The sequence below is a fragment of the Cetorhinus maximus genome, chromosome 13 (genome assembly GCF_964194155.1).
Source record: "Cetorhinus maximus chromosome 13, sCetMax3.hap1.1, whole genome shotgun sequence".
NCBI lineage: Eukaryota > Metazoa > Chordata > Chondrichthyes > Lamniformes > Cetorhinidae > Cetorhinus > Cetorhinus maximus.
Window position 1 is genome coordinate 101825449 of NC_135891.1, and position 14915 is coordinate 101840363.

The 14915-nt window shown below is 37.1% G+C and overlaps 1 protein-coding gene across 7 annotated transcripts in view; it reads right to left on the reverse strand.

Annotated features, from left to right (window-relative positions):
- Window positions 1–6221: 6221 nt before the first annotated feature.
- dot1l (DOT1-like histone H3K79 methyltransferase) overlaps window positions 6222–14915 on the reverse strand; it is a 113493-nt gene continuing 104799 nt past the window's right edge. For 3 of the 7 annotated variants that reach the window (XM_078555898.1, XM_078555897.1, XM_078555902.1), the window contains exons 28-29: window positions 11537–12152; window positions 6222–10599 (exon numbers count right to left, since the gene is read on the reverse strand). In XM_078555898.1, the coding sequence (XP_078412024.1) occupies window positions 11566–12152 (587 nt within the window). In that variant the 3' untranslated portion in view covers window positions 6222–10599; window positions 11537–11565. Of the gene's footprint in view, window positions 10600–11536; window positions 12153–12333; window positions 12373–13988; window positions 14210–14915 lie in introns of those variants that run through there. The other 4 variants (XM_078555903.1, XM_078555901.1, XM_078555900.1 and 1 more) reach the window with 3 other exon arrangements.

A 14915-nucleotide genomic window follows, 5' to 3' on the forward strand; every position in this document is an offset into this window, starting at 1 on the left:
CAGTTGGTGGCTGTACCTGCTTCTCTGCACCTCGATAACCACCATCCACTGTTCTTCTGCACTTAAGACACTCTTCAGAATCTACCTCTGACCCAGATTGGTTATTTGGCCTAATATCACCTCATGGTTTGGTGCAATTTTGTTTTAGAATAAGCCTGTGAAGCACCTTGGGATGTTTTATGTTAAAGGTACTTTTTAAATGCATATTGTTTTCTTGAATAAGAACCTGTATCCTTAAGAGGCTGAACTCACACTAAACCAACTTTCCATGTTTTGGGGTATGGATTACTTTGGTCAAAATAGAAGCATTTTCTGACTTTAATTTTAAGCCTTTTCCTGCTGTAAGACAATTAGTAAATTTCAAAGTTTTACATTCAATGGCCTAATTTTGATAGCAAATGTGTACTAAGAAAACTGCTAATTTTAACTACTTGCAGCGCCAATGTAAGAGTTTAAAATTCAGAAATGAATTAAAGGGGGAGTGGAAAATGTGTATCTGCATTTGTCATTCTGTACTGAAAATCTCAATCCAAATCTACCTAGAAATTCCTCAATAGCTTCTCTCACCAAACTCCATTGGGAATCAGTAAGAAGTCTATAATGGGTTTTGTCTGATGTAACCACCTAGTTCTTTAAACCTGCTTTTCCTATATTCTTGGCAGTGTGTCTCAATGTTAACTTACCATTTGCATTTAAAATGCTGATGAAGCTCCTGTGTACTTTGAACATTCTTTTGATTTCTTACATTGACAATCAAGGAAGTTGTTTTCAGGGACTATTTGGAAATAATCAGTTTAAGATTAAAAAAGGACTTGGAAATTTTGAAAGTTAAAGTCTTTAGGTCTAAAGCCCCAGTAGATGTTAAGGGTTTGACATCCCATTTAACTTGATCCACATAAACCTTAGGTTCAGCCAAAGAAACAGAGTGGACTGCTTAAACAATGCAAGGCCACATTCCAAGGTGAAGGTGAGAACCAAAGATATCACCCTCGGGAGTGTGAAGAGAGAGACATTTCCTATAATCCAGACACTTTCTCTAAAAGAGTTAAACCTTAGGTTCAGCCACATATTTGGAAGGCTAGCCAGCCTTGGCCAACGCCGCTTGCATTCTCTATGTTAGCCTGCAGGGATCTTAAGGACTTGAGTTTTGATACCCGCCAGACAAGTTTAGTGTTGCTTCGCTCAAGCATCAGGTCATGATTCAGGCATGATCTACAATAATTGCCTGTTTTTTTATTCCTTAGAGGGATACAGAGATGATCTGAACCAGGTTAAATGTCTGAACCTGAGTTTTATTCACTGCTTTAAAATGTCTGCTCTCTCACTTCCAGCTGCTTGCCTACAGTTTAGTTTCTTTCTCAGTCATCACACGCTGGCTTAACTATTCAGTGATTGTGTCTGTTGACTGCTCAAACACCAAACAATTCAACACAATGCATGAAGTGAAAGCAGTGTACTGAAAGTGTGTCTCAAATAATTTTTTGATCAATTAGTCAAAATAAGGATTACTCGGGGGTGGGGGGGGGGGGGGAATAAATCTGTAAGGTGTCAAGAGCTGAGTGTAACATAGTAATGTTAATGCTGAAAACAAATCTGCATGATAGGTAGTTTGATTTTGCAGGAAAACTGTGACAATACCAAGCAGTTATTCCATTGTTTACAAAGATGTTATGATAGTGAGATCTTATGTGTTTTAATCTCAAAATAATCTGTTCAACAAATGGTCTGAAACAAGAACCTTTTGAGTGCTCAGCATTAAAATTAGTAACACCAGTATAAAGTGGGGTGCAATGTAGGCAACTCATTTCAAGACTTTACCTGATCAGTGTCTGTCTCATCACTATGCTGTGTAGCATTATATCTAGAGTTTTGCTTCTGCAAATCATGTATATTGTAAATAAATCTTTTCAGTAGTTAAGCCTATACTAAATGGTTGATTACCTTCTGTTACTCTAGGTAAAACGTATATTTCCTGACTACTACCCCAGTAAACACTTTGAATAAAATTAATTAACTCAAAGTAGCATTCATGGGATGTGGGCATCGCTGGCTAGGCCAACATTTATTGCCCATCCCTAATTGCCCTTGTTCAGAGGGCATTTAAGAGTCAACCACATTGCTCTGGGTGTGGAGTCACATGTAGGCCAGACCAGATAAGGACAGATTTCCTTCCCTAAATTGTTAGAACCAGGTGATTTCAAGTCAGTTCAACAGTGTGAAAGACAGATCTCAATCTAAGGTGTGGTCTGTTATGGGAAATTATCAAGCTATTTGAAGAAATTGCTTTTAAAAAGCACCTTTTCATAAACTCAACATCCCAAAGTATTTCATAACCAGTTAACTTTTGAAGTGTAGCCACAATTTTATGCAGCGAGGTCCCACAAAACAACAGTATGGTATTCACCAGAAAATCTGAGTTGGTTGAGGGATAAATATTGGCCAAGTCACTAAGAACTGCCCTCTTTTGAATAGTGTCATGGTATCTTTTACATCCAGACAAGGGCAAACATTGGTTTAACATCTCCAAAAGAAACCACCTGCAAATGGAGCACATCCTTAAAAAGTGTGCCAGAATAAAGCCTAAAGGGTTTCAATAATTTTTCCTTAGCCTGGGTGGATATACAAACATGAGTGTCCGAATAGCAACCTCAATGATATTCAAGTACAAAAAAGTCCTGTAAAGAATGAGAAATTAAAGACACTAACATCAAGAGGGTGAACAACTGGAGGCCATTAACTGCAGTAACAAATGCATATCCTGTGCACCTACAATTCAGCATGAGGTAATTGGCAAAATCCAACATTGGCAGCTCACTGCCTAGAAAAGGAAATGCTGCAACCAGGTTTCCAGTGGTACTTATAGAAGAAACATGATGTAAAGTGTGCGACTTTGGTGACTTCACCCATCATCACAGCTTATCTTGGGCAGCGGTGCATGAGTGTGGATTGGAGAAATGGTTCTCAAGCTATACAAAGCACTTCACAGCCAATGAAGTACTTTCAAAGTGTAGTCACAGTTGTAGGAAATGCAGTAGCCCATTTGGAAACGGCACGGTCCCACAAACAGTGATATAAATGACCAGATAATCTGATTTAGTGATGTGAGTTGAAGGATAAATATTGGCCCAAACAACAGGTGAACAATCAGATCTTTTATGTACATCAGACAGGGGCCTCAGTTTACAGCTCATTCTAAAGATGACCACCTGCAATCGCTGCACTGGAATGTCAGTCTAGATATGTGCTCAAATCTGGAGTGGGCCTTTAACCACAACTCAGGCTGGAGTGCACTAAAAGGTCATAGCTGAACCTGCAGGAATCCATGCAGTTAAGAACTTGCAGTTATAAAGCATCTTTGTCATTGGACATCCCAAAGCACTTCATAGCCAATGAATCACAATGTATTTACACAGACTGCTAATTTGCATACACAATATGAGAGATAATCTGTTTTGCCGCTATTGGGTATGGAAGTCAGTCAGGACACAATACCTCTACTTCTCTACTTTTCCCTACATCTTACTAAGTAGGAAAACTGAAAAATAGCACTTGTGACGCTATAGCATTCCCTAAAATGGCACAGAAGTGCTTAAGTTCTTCAATGGAACGCAAATCCACAACCTTCTCGTTCAGAGTGGTTTTTTTTTTATTTGTTCGTTCATGGGATATGCTAGGCCAGCATTTATTACCCATCCCTAATTGCCCTTGTTCAGGGGGAATTTTAAGAGTCAACCACATTGCTGTGGGTCTGGCAGATTTCCTTCCCTAAAGGGCATTAGTAAACCAGATGGGTTTTTACAACAACTGACAATGGTTTTTATTGAATTCACCATCTGCCGTGGTGGGATTTGAACCTGGGTCCCCAGAGCATTACCCTGGGTCTCTGGAATACCAGTCCAGTGAAAATACCACTATGCCACCAACTCCCCCTTAGCCACTGAGCTAACTTGGCATGTGCTCCATGAATGGCGTTGAAATATCTATGGACTATAAAAAGGTCTGGTGATAAAACTAGACACACAACATATCCAATGACTCTGCAGCAGTAATTAATAATGCAAGAACAATGCTAAAGCTAAACTATATTGATAAATCAGTGGAGTACAAATTGCAGGAACTATGTTAAAACTAGACTACATGTGCATTAGTGTGTCCAGTTTTGGTTAATGAGTCACAAGAAAAACATACAAACTCTGAAAATACTGCAGAAAACTACAAGGCTGAACCTCTGTGCCACAAGATGATGAGTTGAGGAATGATTGGACACTCGTGGGATCTTCAGAGATTAACAAGCAAGAACAGGTCTCAAGTGCAAGTAATAAATAGTATTGAAATTATTTAAGACTAGAACATCACAATTTAAACCATGATAAGATGAGGTCATAAGTTTAAACGAGTGAAAGACAAATTTAGCACCATTACCATGAGGTTTAGTATACAAAGTGATCAACACTTGGTTATAGACAGGTGAGATAGTCAAGATAGATGTTATAATGCCAGGGTTGATGGAGGGGGTGGTGATGGGACTAGTTTTTGGATGGATGAGTTGGGATGGTCCAAGACGACTTTTCTATCTGTGATTATATTGGAATCCTCCCAATATTAGGAACTTCCTGCATGGGGTTTCTGTACTATCAATATTAAAATATTTTTGTTATACATTTTACTGTATAAGTGAACACATTCAGAAATGTTGAAATTATACTGCACAGAATTTCTGCTGCTGCAAGTGTGGTACAATTGAAACTGCAATGAAAATAATTTGGAAAAGTAGATTAGACAATGAAGTTATTAAACAACAGATGTAACGGTGACTTAATTGTTGATTACAAACAGCTATGACAAGGATTGGGTCCTGAATATTTTGAGGGGTAAACGACATTCAAGAATAGGAAGCTAGGTAAAGGTGGAGGGGTAGCACTGTTGATCAAGGATGACATTTGTGCAATAGTTAAAGATGAACTTGATTCAGGAGATCAGGATGTAGAATTGGTTTGGAGGAGATGAGGAATATTAGGGGAAATAAGTCACTAGTGGGAGTGCCCCCCTAACAGTGACCACAACGTAGGACAAAGTATATAAGAAATATTGGGTGCTTGTGATAAAGGAACGGCTATAATCATGGGTGATTTTAATTTACAGATAAACTAGGAAAATCAGATTGGCAGTAGTAGCCTGGGTGAGAAGTTTGTAGTATGGTTGAGATAGTTTCTTAGAACAGCATGTTCTGAAATCAACCACACAGCAGGTTATTAGACTTGGTATTGTGTAATGTGACAGGATTAATTAATGACCTCAGAGTAAAGGTATTGCTAGGTAGTAGTGACCACATTATGATTGAATTTTACATCCAGTATGAAAGGGAGAAGAGTGCGTCTAAGACTAGTATTTTAAACTTAAATAAGTGCAACTATGTAGGCATGAAAGCTAAGCTGGCTGAAGTTAACTGGGATACTAAGCTATGGGATAGGTCAATAACTGTGCAAAGGTGAGGTCAGGTGATTGGTCAGAATATAAAGAACGGCAGAGAATGACTGAAAGGTTAATCAGGAGAAATTAGAGCACGAGAGGAAACTAGCTAGAAATGTAAAAACTGATAGCAAGAGTTTCTACAGCTATTTTAATAGGAAAAAAGAGTAGGTTAAGTGAGTGTTGGTCCTCTAGAGAGTGAGAATGGGGAGTTAATAGTAGATAATAAGGAAATGGTGGATGAAATGAACAAATATTTTGCTCCCATCTTCACTACAGAGGATACAAAAACATTCCAGTAATAACTGGAATAGGTGGAGTGGAAAGAGGAACTTGGTGAAATTACAATCACTAGGGAAGCGGTACTGAGGAAACTAATAGAACTTATAGGACAGAGGTAAGAATTTTTTTTCACTCAGAGGGCTGTGTGATTTTGGAACTTTCTGCCTCAGAAGGCAGTGGAAGTGGGGTCACTGAATATTTTTAAGGCAGAGGTAGATTGATTCCCTTGCCTAACAAAAATCTAAGGTTCGCTTGCCTAACAAGAATCTAAGGTTATCGGGGGTAGATGGGAATGAAGAACTTGAAATACAAACAGGTTAACCACGATCTTATTGAATGGCAGAGCAGGCTCGAGGAGCTGAATAGCCTACTTCTGCTCCTATTTCGTATGTTCGTACGTTGAATTGAAAACTTAGACACGTTTTGTAGCTCCTAAGATATGTTTTTTGCAATTAATACACAACATTACATTTAGAAATACACAACTTTATTAAAAAGCAAAAAAAAACCCTTAAAAGCATAATTGCTTGACAAAGCAAACACCAGAGACAAAATTCAAGAATAATTTGGGGGTAAAATGTCAAAAATGCCAGGCCAAAGAAAATTTATTCCTCCAAAATAACATTTTAGTAGTAGTTGCAACTTAACTGGATTTACAGTACTTTAGAAAAGGGTGGAATGGCAGAAAAAAACAATAAAGAGTAGTTCCATTATAACATTACATACAAAGAAAACAATGAGATCTTTAGAATGCTTGCCATTTAACCTTCACAAATTTCACAAAATGTAATAAGCACTAGGCAACTGTAATCACAAAAACATCCCTTTCCCTACCACACAGTATATGCACCAAGTCTACATTATGAAAAATTTGAAAAAGCCAACTGAACCAGCTGTCAATGTCAATATCTAGCTCTCTTTCAAATTCTACAGCCATGCCAAAATAGTCACAAGCTAATTCTTGAGCAATATCATTTTCGCAACTGTACATATTGAACAAATTTTGTATATTCAGAGTTTTTTAAATAACCACAGATTTTATTTCCTTAACATTGTGTTTATTTAGGACAGCTTTTTTTCTTCCACACCAAGCAGCATTGTACAATATAAGCTATAGCCACAAAAAGACAGACTGTACGGTACAAGTGCAAAGAATATATGATTCATCCTCCACTTGTGTATTTAAAGATAACGTCCATCTTACACAGGATAATATGTAGCCTTCTGGTCAAATACTACAAAGTGATGAAAACCTATGTCTGAGATGTCTAAAGCTTATAAGGAGTTTGAGGAGTCCAGAGGAAAAACATTTAAAGTTCAGATTCTTACAACTAAGGTATTCAGTTTTCAATTCAAGAAATTTGCTGAATTAATAGTCCTAACTCCTGTTTGTAAATGTTTTGGGGGTAGTATGTGCCCGAAATAATCAGGAGTCTTAACACTATATTGTATTCCCCTTTATCATATTCCACAATCACAGCACACTTCATATTTATGGAACTTCTGGCTTTTTAATTTGTATTATCTGGTTAATTTCAAACAAACCTAACACTCATGCAATCTCAACTCACTGGCTACTTGATTTAAATGAAGTTGTAAAATTTTATATCATATGAATTTAGATAGTTATATATACATTGTTTAAATGCTCATTCAGGATGCAGTGCGATGAGGATTAAAATATACTTGTATCTCAAATGTTTTTCCCAACATAAGCATTTTTAAAATGTAAAATTATGTTCAAATACCCCTAAGTGCAGTTGAGGGAGTGAAAGATATATGCAAAATACAATTAATATGTAAAATCCAGCATATGATGGACATTACCTTTCAGTGCTGAAAAATATCATCTGTGCCTTGGGGTGGTTCAGGGACACTTGGAAAAGGTTTCTCCTTTTTCCGAACGAGTAAAATGTACAATTTTGTTACAAACAGAAAATATTGTCCTCCAAAGTATTTGGGAATACTCAAGAAAATTAGGTAATAGCTTCTAATATATCTCAGGCATTTTGGTAATATACATATATATTAAAATAATAGTATTACTTTGTACAGAAGATTTTCCTTACAGTAAACTGAACTTGATAAATAGTGTACAGATCACAATAGATGTTCAATATTTAAGGGGCAATCTCATTTACAGTTTCTGCATGATGGAGGCACCCCTGATGGATTGTACAAATTGATTTTGACTGCTTCTGAAAAGCAGTTTGTTTGATTACTATAAACCAACATAAAATGACATAAATGCACCTTTTTTCTATTAAGTTATATGGCTCAGTTTTCACAGCATGTAATTACACCTCAATCTACCTATAAATTTAAGGCTACTTATGAGAACATCCTGCCACTGTTTGATGTTTCACTTGGTTACTGGTGAGCTAACTATCTACCATGTACTAGTATGAATATTTTCACATTGTACAAAAATTAAGCCAAATTTATAATTGATTCATCATCTTCCTATATATGCTTCCATGAAATTTCTGGTAGCATGTAATACCCGAATATTCAATTTGCAGTCAACATCACCAGACTCTACAAAGTAGGTTCTACGGGACTGAAATCCAATTAAACACCATATTCTTGAATAATTTAGATTTCTTACAGTTTTAGTGTCTATTTCGATAGAACAGTACTCTGAATTTTATTTTATTTGACCTGTTGCACCTCAAAAGCAGAGTTTATAATACCTGATAACTATTGCATCTGTACCAATAACAGACTAAAGGTCTAATTTTAGTCAACTATTTCCTAGTTCAATTGCCCTCTTAGCTATTTCAAAAAGGAAGAATACAAAAGATTCATTCCAATAATCTTTCTTCTTCCCAAGACCTTATGACGCATTTTATGAGGTCTTGCCCAGGAATATGTCAGAATATAGAAAGGGAAGTACAACTCTCTACAGTACTACGTTATGGTCTTTTAAACTTGAATAAATATTAGTTTCAAGTAAAGGTCAAAAAATTAACATGACTAAGCACTGAAGCTGGCAACCAGTCAGTGGAAGGTGTCCAATCAATGTTTGCACTTGAACACTTACTACTTTAAACTATATTGTGCATTATGTAGCACTGAACAAGTAGGAAACGTGTCGCTATTTTAGCGCTAGTCATGCATCAAGATGCATGCACATTGGAGGACCATCAAGCTCAACTTTTCAAGAACCATGGTTCCTCCATACTGTAAAAAGTCAACATTTCTGCTCACACTTTACAAGCTTTCATTTTATTACAATTACTCAGTCACAAACTCAAAATTCCCACAGCCACCACTATAGCTAAACAATCTTCTGGACATCCCAAAAGCAAAAACAGTTAATTCACTCAGGTAAAATACAACAGTTTTAAACTGCAATGTGGTTTCAAAACAGCAGAACCTAAGGATACGTCTCCTTCCCCAGCGCACCCTCCCCCCACCCTCACCCATTTTATAGGTTATTTATTTTCTTAACATGCTGGATATTGTTTTCAAAAAGAGATATATGGGCTCCCGTGTGCTGCACTGCAAAAAATACAGGGCACATGAATCAGCTCCACCTGGAAACAAACAGCACAGTTCTTTGCTGGCCTAAGAGCCTTTATGTCACCCTCAGTTACTTAGTTAATCATTTCATTATACTTACAAAAATGCTTGGCATTGGTCTTACTGCAGTTTGGTTAGTGAATATAATTACATAAAAAATTACTGCAACTTCTTTGCTTCAGACCTTTTTAAAAAAAACAAAGCTTTAAATAATTTGATAAAAGAAAAAAAACATTTAGCTTCAAGCACAATCCAATGTTGAATTCTTTAACCAGAAAGTTGAACTTTTGTAAGGATATTAAAAAACTTGAGGTACTTTTTAAAACTGGATTAGTAAAGATGTCCCACCTTAAATGTATAAAACATTGTGAAAAAGAAATTTTTAAAATACATTTTTAAAATGACCTACAGTCTATGAAATCCCATTGCATTTTAAATTTCAGTTTTCCTTTTCACATTTTGCTCTCTTGGGTTGTTTATACATAATACATATTTCTTGAACAAAATGTGTAGAAAATGGTAAAATTTACACTTCATTGTATACTAAGTTTACCAGAAAAATCAATGTGCTATTGCTTACAATTAAAATTACACAGCAATAATTCAAATGTATAATAGATCTTTATCTAATGGTATTAGATTACATTGTATGAACTGCAATTTACAATGCTATAAAACACCATTAAATTAATGAGAAAAAGACAGTGATGACAGTATTTTTCCGTGTTATCGTGAACAATCACTTAACATACAAAAGACCAGAGACAAATCAGTGGAAGAGAAGAGCAGGATTGTACTTGTATAAAGTAAACTGAAGGCGGCTGAGCAACATCTGCATCAAGTACCAAACTGTTAACAGGTGATACAAAATGTTACAAAGATATCACTTGTTTCAGAGAAACTAGTCTCAGCTAACAATTTAGTATGCCACCTTTCAGAATAAAAGCACCAGGGATCAAAACCCACAGAGGCACAGTTTATGGTGGTTAAAATAGCACCAACAGCAGGCTAACAAATGAATGCTGGTGTGCGCTGCACTTCACACTTCAAAGCCTCTATAGGCTTGCTGGAACAATGACTAATCCCAATTACTTGGGAAAAAGATAAATAGTTTCTAAAATGCCATACAACAGGAGCCTTTTTTTTGCAGCAACACTAAAACCAATTCACAGTAAAATGTATTTGCTTTTATTTTCCAGTAGTAAAGAAGCAAAACAATGTTTGCAGGCCACTCAAGCACCTTTTGTTTGATGGAAGTGGATGAAGTTGGTCCACATCGTCCTTGCATAGGTCACATTGTTTTGAGGTAGAATTCCTAATTACCTAGAAATAGAAGGGAAAAAAATACATCATCTACCTTACATTAATAATTGCACCATACTTCAGCTTCAAAAACAAACGATGATTAGGCAAAGGAGAAAGAAACTCTCTATTCACCTTTTAAGCATCAACATGAGCGAACTCTATTCAACAATTTGAGACAGATTAAATATTTTGATTGGATAGTCACATCGCAGGTGTAAATTTAATACTAGCTGAACAGCAAATTAGTGTTTTTAATGTTAATGAGAAAACTTCCACTAAAAAGGCATGTATATCGCAGTGGATAAGTCTTCATCTGAAACTCAAATGAATAATCAAGCTGGAATCCTGAATTTTTCAATGCCATATTAATTATTATGCCAGTATATTATTGTTGGAAAAGCAGAATCCTATGGATGCTGGAAATCTGAAATAAAAACAGAAAATGCTGGAAATACTCAGCAAGGTCAGGCAGCATCAGTGAGGAGAGAAACAGAATTAACATTTCAGGCCTGTGACTTTCCCAGTTCTAATGAAAGGTCACAAACCTGAAATGCCAGGCGAAATTTTATGCCAATGGGCTTTTATGGTCCCAAAGCCAATGCATTTTTCAATGGCTCGCTGTATTTTACAGCCCCACCCCAGCCACAACGGGATGGTAAAATTCCGTCTGTTAACTTTGTTTCTCTTAACGTTGGAACTTTGCTTTGAATTGGGGAGCTTTTTTTTTAAAAATGGAGATATCTATATCTGCATTTCCAATTTGAAGCATATGGCTACACTGCATAAAGAAAAATACAACATTCCTAAACCATAAATGGGATTATCTAGATATCTTAATTTTGCAAAGTTATTCAGTTTATACACTCCTAGTGTTTATATTTCACCAAGATATCTCTCACATAGCTGTACACATTCTGATAAATTGTTTTAACCTTGCACATTTTTCTAACCTTACCTTATAAGACTGATAAAGTACGCAAGTTCTTATCGAGGCTTAACCCCAGAGAAATGTGTAGCATAAGGAGACTGCATGCCAAGTGTGACCCACATTGCAGATGTATTTGTGCTGGACTGAGGGATGAGAGGTGCTGACTGAGCAAGCGCTGAACGTGGCAAAGGTGGGTGATGCACTGTGAAGGAAGGGTGAGAAGCTTTGGGCTGCAAAGATGCAAGTTTCATGGCCAATGCAGTGTTAGCAGATGGAAGAGAAGCAGTTGAAGAGGAGCAAGAAATGGATGAAGGCAAGTACCCATCGCTAACAGTGGACATATTACGGAAAGGAGAAGGATCAGAACTGTTTGAATTTAACAGTGGAGGGGGTGGCGGTAAGGAAATATTAGGGGGAGGTGTGTTAAGCACAGACTGTGTAGGTGCTCGGGTAAGGTAGGGGGCCACTCTGCTCTCAGTGGAAGATAATGTACTGGAAGATACAGAAAGAAATGAGTGAGAAGTAGTAGGAACAGTCTGTAGTGGGTTAAAGCTTAACATCGTGCTACTAGATACTGGAACATTGCTGAAATTGGCTCCAAACTGATGAGAAGAGACTGAAGGCACCACATGGTTAAAAATACCTGAAATAGGAGAGAAAAAAACAGCTCAAAGATTTTTGTCCAGCAAGAAGCAAAGCATCAATACAGCAGCTAAGCCCACACCTTCAGCATTTTTCAGCAAGCACAGTAAAAGCAACAAAAGGAAATAGATTTATAAAAAAGCAAAATAATTCAGGTTACCCAAAGCATAGCAACTCTCCTTTTCAGCCAATTTCTAGTACATGTAAGGAAAAGAAATACACTATTTATATAAAAATATAAATGTAAATAATACTTTAAAGCATGATAGCATCAACCAGACTGGTTACTTGCAATAGTTTTGTTCCCTCCTCTCTGCGCCCATACACCAAATTTTTCTTTCCTCCAAAATTAAACACGTGCATCCCTTTAATATTTTGGCAGCGTGATTATTCTTGACGAGTGCACCTACATCATGACTGTTACTGCACTATTCAACGACGAAGACCACCACTGAGGCAGATCCCTGATCTCACCAGATGACCACATGTACGCATTGTCTGGAAAGGGGCCTCTGGACAGCATTCAGAAACAGAAACCATGATCGAAGAATTTAACCCCTCACCAGCTCAGAAATCAACTCCTACACACCTAGTTAGTTTGCCCAGCTATGCTGTAGCTCTCCCTTTAACCCTGAGCCTTTATCTCTGTGAATCAGTTCTGAATCATTTCCCAAGGCCTTGTGCGTTCTAGCGAGTTCATTCCTATCTAAAATATTATACTGTAAACATTTTGTTAAATTGCACTTCATGTCAAAATATTTTGGGACGCTTCACAAAATCACTGACATTGAATTGTAGTAATATGGTCTAAATGCTAATACTACAATGGCAAAATTAAACCAAATGCCATTTACTATTTAGTTGTGTTTTTAGATTATTCAATTGGCCACATGAAAGACCATTGAATTCAAAAGTGGATTGGAATGGAAGAAGTAATTTCTTTTAAGGTATAATAAAACCCAGTGATTATTTATATTCACTGTTTAATCCTACATCAGTTACCTTTTGCAAATGGTTATACCCTTTGCTTTCAGTGGTTGTGTTGAAATTATATCTGCTTTTTTAAGAAAAGTGCACCCTGTGTTCAGGGCATTAGGTGTCGTCCACTTGCCCTTCCAATGTTCTTGAAGTTAAAGATGGCGCTTAGCTTCAAATAAGTACAAACGAGGGGACCATTTGGCACATCCATGCTTAGGAATCTAGACTCCCTGTCATATCATCTAGCTATTCCTTGATTCATGATTTTGCTTTCACTACCCCACCTTACAGACGGTTCTAGTTACTGATCAGTCTTGGCTTCAAGCATATTTGTCTCAGTTTGTCTTTGACCAGTTAGCACCTGTGGCCCCTTGTCCTGCAAGCTCTAGGGAGTTGACAAAAATATGGTAACTCTTCCCTTATGCATGGAATCTCATTGTTGTAGATGAAATGCCATGTGGAAGTGTGTGTCGTGTCAATAGCAGCCAGCTAATCTCTGATATATCAAACTATTTTTAAGCATGCTCAAATTCTTTCAAATACAAGTTGGAATTGAGAGTTTGAAAATCAGAAAGCATTGCAATCCCCTTTTGAGATCACATAAAAGGTGTTCACTTCTTAAGCAGGATGCTTCAGGGAGCTTGGGTGAATTGAACAGATATACAATGAACCCCAAAAGTAATTATCCCCATCTGCAGCATGAGACATTGCATTAATCCCCAGCATTGTCAATTCTTTATCCTGCATCTTTCAATTTACAGAGGGTGGATAGGCAGAGTGGCGGCTTCAAACAACAACAGAGGTAAGTTTCTTCCCCATCTTCTCTGCTGCTGGTTCAGGTCTCAAGATTCTTTGCAACCTAAGGAGCCAATCCAAGAATAAATTTTGAAGTACAGTTAGTCACATAACCCTTCCAAGCCCTATTTCATGAAACTAAGGCAGAAGTTCAAAAGGATACAACAAGAGAACTGGGTTTACCCCCTCTTTTTCCCCTTTCAGGTAGCCAAATCAGTACAAATTAGGAAAATATTTTGCAGGATACAGAGTTGACTAAGAATGGAAGATCTTCCAGATACAGCTCTAGAACACAAAAGATCCCAATACCTAAAGCATCAATACTAAGTGCTGGCTAGCATCAATGAAAAATACACTGTAGCAACGGGCATCATTGCGATTTACTTTGTCAGGGGTCAAGTTTATATTACTTAATAATGTTTGATTTGCAACTGGGCAGTATTGATACCAATAAAGGCTGCTGTCGACACTCCGTACTCAAATTTCAGCATCAATCCTTGCCAAAAAAAGGCAGAATTTTGACACCACTGTTGGTTGCAGTGCTCAGATCTAACTCGAGGAGAGGCTGTTGTTACCAGAGGTGGAACTGCAATGCTGAATAAACATTTGATCTTGAAACCCCAGAATCAATGGCACAAGATGATATGGTGCTAGTTTTAGTTGAGGACATAACTAGTGTCAATTTCTTGTTCTGTCTTCTTAAGCACAGCTCTTGGAGGATGGCCACCTAGCATGGTCAAGAAAAACCTAGAATGCCACGCCCTCCAAATCATACTTTGATGGTCAATAGTGCAAGCATCTGTCATGTCCATCAACACTTTCTGTAGAATTTGATTACTGATCACATACTTCATATGGAACACTAAGATCAATACTAAGATTTCATGACATCAGGCTTCTCTTTTTCTCGGATGCAAGGTCCAATACTGAATTTAGTTTCTTTCATTCAACTGTGGAAGCAGCTGAAGGTAAATTGCAATAATCCAATAAA